Source organism: Cupressus sempervirens, chromosome 4 (genome assembly GCF_028749045.1).
Source record: "Cupressus sempervirens isolate cs-2001-9-10 chromosome 4, ASM2874904v1, whole genome shotgun sequence".
Taxonomy (NCBI): domain Eukaryota; kingdom Viridiplantae; phylum Streptophyta; class Pinopsida; order Cupressales; family Cupressaceae; genus Cupressus; species Cupressus sempervirens.
The window spans coordinates 228,372,687-228,380,619 of record NC_143121.1 but is presented as its reverse complement, the minus strand read 5'-3'; the positions used below and the strand labels follow the sequence as shown (position 1 = coordinate 228,380,619).

The 7,933-nt window shown below is 35.0% G+C and overlaps 1 protein-coding gene across 1 annotated transcript; it reads right to left on the bottom strand.

The window, feature by feature from the left end:
* Nucleotides 1–4,797: 4,797 nt before the first annotated feature.
* LOC149560824 (germin-like protein subfamily 2 member 4) lies at nt 4,798–7,525 on the bottom strand. The gene is made up of 2 exons (XM_089824840.1): nt 7,102–7,525; nt 4,798–5,557 (listed from the first exon to the last, which is right to left on the bottom strand). Exons 1-2 carry the CDS (start codon nt 7,223–7,225, stop codon nt 5,013–5,015), a joined length of 669 nt encoding a protein of 222 aa, XP_089680966.1. The 5' UTR covers nt 7,226–7,525; the 3' UTR covers nt 4,798–5,012.
* Nucleotides 7,526–7,933: the final 408 nt, after the last annotated feature.

The following is a 7,933-nucleotide window of genomic DNA, read 5'->3' as shown; positions in this document are numbered from 1 at the left end:
ATTTACCTTTTCTCTCCATTCAACTATCTTGCACAATTTTTGGTCTTGTGTTGGAGGTTTCTTTCCTATTATTTCTAGTTTATATACAATGTTAATCTATTTATAGCTTTTGTATTATGAAAATGTGTGTTCTAATAGTATTTGATAAGTTATAACTTTTATTTCAAATCCTTGGAGGATAGATAAGAGTTGAGATACATGCAGTTGGGTACTTCATTAATATTTTGTGAAGCTATAGGAGGAGAGCCATGTTTTAATCTAGTGCATTACCTCTTTCACCTTTCTATATTTAATTTTCACACAATACTTCTACCCTTTCCCCCAAAGTTGTAGTTAGGTGCATCTTGATTGTAAGGAAGTTGATGTTCTCTTGAGATTCAACCTCAAAGTGAAAGCCTCTCACTTGGAGGTTGTTTGCATTTTACATAGGGTTTCTAGGGGATAACACATTGGAAATGGTGTGAACTTTTCTATTAATATTTTTTGGCACTTTCAGTGGGACACACATTCAATTGTATAAGTTTATTGATTAGTTAATTAAGTGTTTAATAAGAATTTAGGTGCTATTGTCAATGCTATCAACATTTGGAGGTATTTTTTCAAACACTATGATGAATCTATGTGCAAATCTACTCATTTCAAGTAGAAACAATGTCAATATGTGCAGAGATCAACTTTAATATGCTATGCTTCTTCAAATTTTCTATGAGAATTTCTATTTGAATTCCTAAACATGGATCCATTTCACAAAAATGTTTATTATTTCCCCCCATATTATGATAATTCTTCCCCTCAACCCTCCTACTCAAAATATAAACCTTAGTCATGACATAGTTATGGTCCAAATTTATTTGTGACACCATATAGATAGTTGTCCAATATGTGTACTATCCTCCCACCCTTGTTGCTCTAGACTCAACACCTTCAAATGAAAAACTCAAAATCATGGCGCTAAATATGGAAGCTTTATTGGAAAACATTGGTGAATAATTATTAGACCTAGGAAAGGAAACCTGTGAGAAATTGTTGGACTTCCAAAGGAAAATGGAGGGAGACATTGAGAAAGCATAGGCCTATGACCAAAGGATTAATGTAATTTCATGACAACAAGATCTTGACAAGAAATAGGAGGAAATGAGTTACCAGGTCTATTCTCATGAGATGAAAACAAAGGTCCAACAAGGATAATACAAGAATAAATAAACTTGGTAGGCTTCTCCTTATCACCAAGAGACAAATTGTTTGGATATTATTTTCTCTCCAAAGTGGGAGGTGAAAAAGGTGCAATTTGAGCTCAACATTACAAGAAGAAGTGTCATAGAAAATGAAGAAACAAGGCTCAAGCTTTCTCAAGTGAAAGAGTTTTATGTGCAAGAGCCTCCTAGACACAAATTTGTCATCTTCAGAAAGAACAACCCTTCACCCTTGCAAGTTCTTGCAAAAGATCCCAAGGTCCACTCACAAGCCTTATGCCAAATCCACCATTTGAAGAAGAGCCACCCAAACATGGGATTTATAGCTTCAAAAAGAGTGAATCTCACAATATTGTCTTTTCAAGTTGCTAGATCCTCAACCTACACCTTAGACACCTCTACAACTTGGTGTTTGTGAGCCTTCATCTAATTATTATCCCTTCTTCATTGATCTTGAGGAAGTGGAGACATCCTTTCTCATATTGAAGACATTATGGAGGCAACTTACCAAAGAGGAAAAATCAATATAGCAAGAAGAGGCAGAGGAAAAAGAAAATAAAAGTTTCCTACATTCGCAGTTGATGAAGCTTTAGACGAGGAAGAAAGATTAGACCTATTGCAAGAAAAAGGGGAGCATAACCGTCAATTGTAGTAGGATGACAAGCAAGGGAAGAAGGAAGAAGAAAATATAGATGCAAAGTATGAGTTGGCCATCATAATGAATTTATGATCAAGGCTTGACACCATACTAGTAGCTTCCAAGGAAGTGGCTCATGAGTAACATGAGGAAGAGGTAGAAATCATCTCTTCACAAGAAAAGAGGAGTCATTTTCAAGCCAACTAGATAACAACATGGTAGCACACAATAGTGTGATCAAGCCTAATTCCTTAGACCTAATACCATCAAGAGGATGCCTTATAAAGAAACTATCTCTACAAAAAATTAGAATGTTGCCCCCAAACATGCTTGTTTCAAAGTGCAAGGATGGATATCTCAAGCTGGACCAAGTGTTTCTTGATCAAATAGAGATTTTTTTAGTGTTATATGATTTCTTTACTCTTAGCATTTGGAGGGCATTCCAATAAGTTATTGTATGCTTGTCATGCTTCTTGCCCTATATAGTTACCTAGATGCATGGAAAAAATGAGAAGCTAATAAAGAAGGACAACTATTTCAACAATCTAGTTAATGACTTTATTTTATGTTTTCATTTTCAAATACATTTTCATAGTAGAGTAGGTGTATTTTATTTTTTAAGAAGTGCACGATCACAACTATTCCCTTCTAAGGGTGGCAAGTTTTTTTCATTTTTGTTGAAGTTGTAGAGTTGTACATTTTTTTTTCATGAAGTTACATGTGGGTTAACATGTTGTTTCTTTGTGATATTACTATCAATATTTAACTGTGTGATTTTTGAGTCAAACTCATTGACCCATGTTTCATGAGTAGTGATTCAACATTAATCCATCTCTCATGAGAATAAAGGGAACACTTAGCACTCATTGGATCTAGGTGATGCTCACAGGGGTGAAGCACTGGGACTTCCTAGGAGGTCACCCATCCCAGTACTACTCCAGCCTAAGCGCGCTTAACTATGAAGTTTCCTCCATGGTTAAACCCAAAGCTTGCAACCCCATTTGCAAAACCTTCACCAAGTGTTGTGCCTTATGAACCATTCATTAGAAAGCCCCTTAAGCTCATCAATTGATAGGTAGGAGACTCTATGTTGTTTCTTTACTGGTGACTCTATGCCTGATGGATTGTTGAAAGCCACTAATGTTATGCTTAATAGATAAGCATCACCTTTGAGTTACCAAAATGTTGGCTATATTTGCCACCGTTTATCCCATCAAAGATAACCACTATGAGCTATATATTCAATTGGATTAACTCAATTGTAGTGAGTAAACACATCTTTGTATCTATGAATAACCTTCATATATCCTTATTTCATTGTTTTTAGCATTATCTTTTGGTCTTTTCAAAATGGAAAAACCAACTAGGTTTTGCCACTTGGATGCATTTCGTTTGACTATCATGTGATGTAAGCTAGTGCTAGTGACATGTTTTAATAAGTTTTATATCATACATCTTCATGATGATCAATGGTCCATATTTCTTTTGTGTTTTTGCAACAACTTGTTGGGGGTCCTTGCCAAATTGTGACAAGGAATGCCACAAGGTGGGCTAATATGTCATGTTATATGCTTTTCATAGTTTTGCAAAGAGAAAATTGACAACTTGTGAAATGGTAGAATTTTTTCATTTCACATTTTTTTTACCTTCTCTATGTTGTTTGATACAAAACTTTGTCAATTGTTCAATAAAGAGGATTTTTGATTATCAATGATGGTGTTTTAATCTTGATTGTTGTGTTGTATTTAGATCATCCATTTTGATTACAATCTTCTTCAATGACTCAATTTTACTAGTGGTTTGGATATATTTTTCGCTTGTGATAGTGTTACTCATAGGTGTGCACAATGGGTTAACATGCCATGTTAACCATGTCAACATTTTTTTCTAGTAACGTGATTTGATTAGTTACACCATGGGCACATTATCAAGGGATATTCTTTAATGTCATGCAACTTTTTTTGGTTGTCAACATGATGTCAACTTTTTAGCATCTTCCTACCTCCTTATGATCCATAGGGAACTTTCTTGTCAAAGATATATTTCAACTACTAGATGTAGTTATTTTTTCTTTTCTAACGCTTCATGGATGCATGCTAACTTAAAGATCAAATCTTATCTAACTTTTTATTTATTGCTCCCTCTATAATCTAACTCCACTATAGTTAGGGTTTGAACTTTATGCTCACTCTATAAAAAAACAATCTTGTACGTAAGTTCTAGGTTCTTCTTTGGTTCTTTGTAGCAACTTATACTTTGCAACTGTGATTTCCTTTTTCCTTCTATGAATAAGAATCCTTATTTCCATTCAACTATCTTGTGCAAGTTCTTGCCTTGTGTTGGATGTTTATGCCATGTTCAATCTTTTATTGTTATCATATTGTAATCAATGTTTTTGCAACATTTGATGGCTATAATCTTCATGTGAGTCCTTGAAGGATAGATACGTTAAGATCGTGCAGTTGGGTGCTTCATTGATGCTTTGTGCAGTTGTAGGCAGAGAGAGATATGTTTCAATCCGGTGCATCGTTGCTTTTCGCTTTCTATATTTAATTTTCATACAATTCTTCTCTCTTTTTCTCAATGTTGTAGTTAGGTGCATCTTGATTGTAGATATGTTAGCCTTCTTCTCATTTAACCTCAAAGCACAAGTCGCACACCTGGAGGTTGTTTCCATGTTACACAAGATTGCCCAAAGTTAACACATCACATAAGGGTGGAAACATTTGTATTAATAATAACCTCGTTTATAATCATGTTCAATTATATAGTCTAAATAGATATTATACATAATCACTAACCTTATTTAATCAACCTAAATTTGTTTAAATGATACTTTTCTTTTCATTTCAGTAATATTTATTTGTCATTTATAAAACTACCAAGAATCCATACCTAGCTTGCAACAATATAAGAATGGAGTTATATTCCCCAACCAAAATGGACCATATTGAATCAACACCAACATTGCAAATAAAAATTTGTGTATTGATAACCTCCCTGGGAGTGGGAAAGATCCATAAGAAGCCTGCCTTGATAGATATCTAATGGTACAATTTAAGCTTCTTCTGCAGATATGTAATTTAAGTTGTCACCAAAGTTGACCCAAATCCCTCAAAAGAACAAAGGCCCAATGCAAATAATAACCCATACAACTGACTGAAGAAAGACGGGGAAATTTCCTATTTAGACTTGAACTTAGATTTGATTTTCTCAACTTCACCCCCATCAATATGAAATGCCTTACTCAGCACTGCATCATCAATGGCGGGAGTAGATCCAAAGAGGGAAACTGGAATTGACTGAGTTCCAGGCAGCTGGCTGTTAAAAGCAGTAAGTACAGCAGCTTTACTTTTTCCAACATTCCTTTGAAAATGCACCAACGCTCTTGGAAACACAAAAACATCTCCCTTTTTAACTATCTGAGAATACAACATATTACCAGTGGTTATGAATCCAAACTCCAAAGTGCCCTTCAAAACAAAGACTATTTCAGTTGCACGAGGGTGTGTGTGAGGAGGGTTTACACCTCCTGGAGCAAAGTCTGCTCTGCCCATAGATATTCCCAATGTATTTAGCCCTGCAAAATTGAGTACATTTGCAGCTGTTACATTGGATCCCACTGAATTATTTGTTGATCGTTCCATGGCCAGCCCTGAGAATTTAAAATCTGAGGCATTTACTTTGCTGGATTCTTTGCATATGAATCCATTCACCTTCGCTGTGCCTGTAAAATAAGCAATAAACAAATTTACATGCCAAGAACAGAGTATTTTGTGAGTAAACCCTGAAGGATAGAAATGGCATTTAAGTTAAAAACTGTCTTTCAAGACCCACTATAAGGTTGGGAATGATTATGATTTGACATGTTAAGTTTCATAATTGCCCAAAAACAGGATAAAGTTGAAGACACTTTTCACAAAGTTCAGACCAAAAAGAGTGGAATCTTGTTTCTTATTTGCAAATTATTAGGAGGATATATTTTTAGAACTTTTTAGATTTGCTTATGTAATGCTTATATACCTTGAATAGTTGGCTTCTGAGGTGGGTAGAATGATAAGATCTGATTAGTTCTAAGTTTGATTAGCCTTGAGATAATATTTTTGCAGTTCACTGAATGAACAGTTCAGGATCTCGATCTAGGCATTAATAAGAACGATACAAGTAATTATATACCCTCTGGATTTTGGATCTTTAGATATCATGATTATATACCTTCTGGGTTTTTGGTGCTTATATATACTGATTATTATAATGAATATGGTTTACTCCAAACCTTAATCACCAGCATTCAGAGTCCATAGAATATATGCATAGATCAGAGAAGCTTTATTGGATCTCCTTCCAAAAGCATGAGAATGATCCTTGTGATTATAACGCCCTTTAGATCTAAATATTTTTACTGCCAAATATGTTTAGTTTGATCCTGGAAGATTCAGGATACACTATACACATTCTAGGTTTTATGTGTCTAGATATAGTGCTTCTTATGATGAATATATTTAGGGTCTCGATGAATTGATAAAATTTGGTTTCTCAACAGATTAAGTACAATAATTTTCGGAGTCCAAAGTATATATAAATGTATCATAGAAGCTATAGTTGATCTCCTTCCAAAAACCATGAGATATAATGCTTCTATCAACAGGATTACTACCCACGTAGGTTTGGTTTGATCCCGGAAGATTCAGGATATAGAAACTAGAAAATACAATGCATAAATGAAAAACAAAGCAGATCTTCTGAGGGAAGGAGGGAAGATCCTACCCAGACTGGGGTATGGCTTATTTGTGGCCCTAATTTTTAAGAAGAGACAATTTGGGTTTTCACTATTAAAGACAATTCTTATGCAGAATCGGATGAAATTTCCAGGTCATAAGGACTGGTTACCAGAACTGCAATGGCAGAGGCTCAGTTCGTGTTCCAATGGCCGAAATGGGTTTCTCTTTCTCGTTTCTGGTAACATAGCTGTTAGCTTGACAGAGATTGGAATAACAGCCATTTCTGTATTAGATTGTGTAGAAGTTTTTTCAAAATATTTCGGATCACACTGTAATTCAGATGTATTGTAGAACCGAAACATTGATGAAAAACTTTTTACACAACCTAGACTTCCTATTACATAAATAAAGAAGACTTCAGAGATTTTTACAGAACAATGTTTAGAAGGCCTACGATTAATAGGTACAGCATTATGTTTTAAACCTTGAAACCAAGCAAGTAAATTACAGTCAATTAATTTTAGAAAGAAATCAATAATTTCAAACATACCTGTGGCCAAATCAGCTACACAGAAATCCTGTAAAGGATCTGGGTCTGAAAATACCGTCATTGCCATCAAGGTGAATAACACCGAGAGAATTTGAAGCCCAGCTGTTTCTTTCATCCTTGCCATTCTCTATTACACGGGAAAAACACCTAAAGAAGTTGCTTGTAGAAGTGTGATATTGGGAGAAGACTTATAAAAGGATGATGCTTCAAGGTAACGAGGATCCATCCAGTTTGAAGGGGAGATTTTGACCTGGCTGTTCAAAATATTTGGGGAAGGCTTTATTATATTCCATTGGGTGCTTTACTATGTTTAGGTCACACAGAGATAAAAAAAGAGTGCTAAAATACCACATATGTGTTTTCGTCATATTCATATTCAATGTTTGTAATTTCTACGCTGTCATCGCTGAAATCAATGCAATGTACATTTTTTTTCTTTGCTGACCCGCCCGTCGAGTTGGAACTTGGAAGTTACATTACCGTCTCTATCCTTATCCAAGGAGTTTGAAAAAGTGGGCTTATGGCTTCATCCTTATCTTGACTAAGGGTGTATTTGACAAGGATTAGGAAAAGTGAACTCTTGCTGTACAGATGAAGTGACTGCTTGTTTCTGTTTTTTGCATTTTCACTTAATAAGGTGCATCGTATTTTCATTATTAAACGTAGGAGTGTGGTCATTATGTTGAATCTATACGTTAGTAAGAACAATATTATTACTAATACAGTTCCAACAATTTACTTTAGGTGAGGTGACTTGTTAGAATATCGTTAAAGGTAGTCAAGAGGGTTGAGACCATCCACATGCAACTCCATCCAAGGAACCTTGCATTTG

Coding starts and splice junctions, on each gene's coding strand:
- LOC149560824 (XM_089824840.1), bottom strand. CDS start 7,225: ATGGCAAGGATGAAAGAAACAGCTGGGCTTCAAATTCTCTCGGTGTTA. Junction 5,558..7,101: donor TGTAGCTGATTTGGCCACAG/GTATGTTTGAAA, acceptor CTTATTTTACAG/GCACAGCGAAGGTGAATGGA.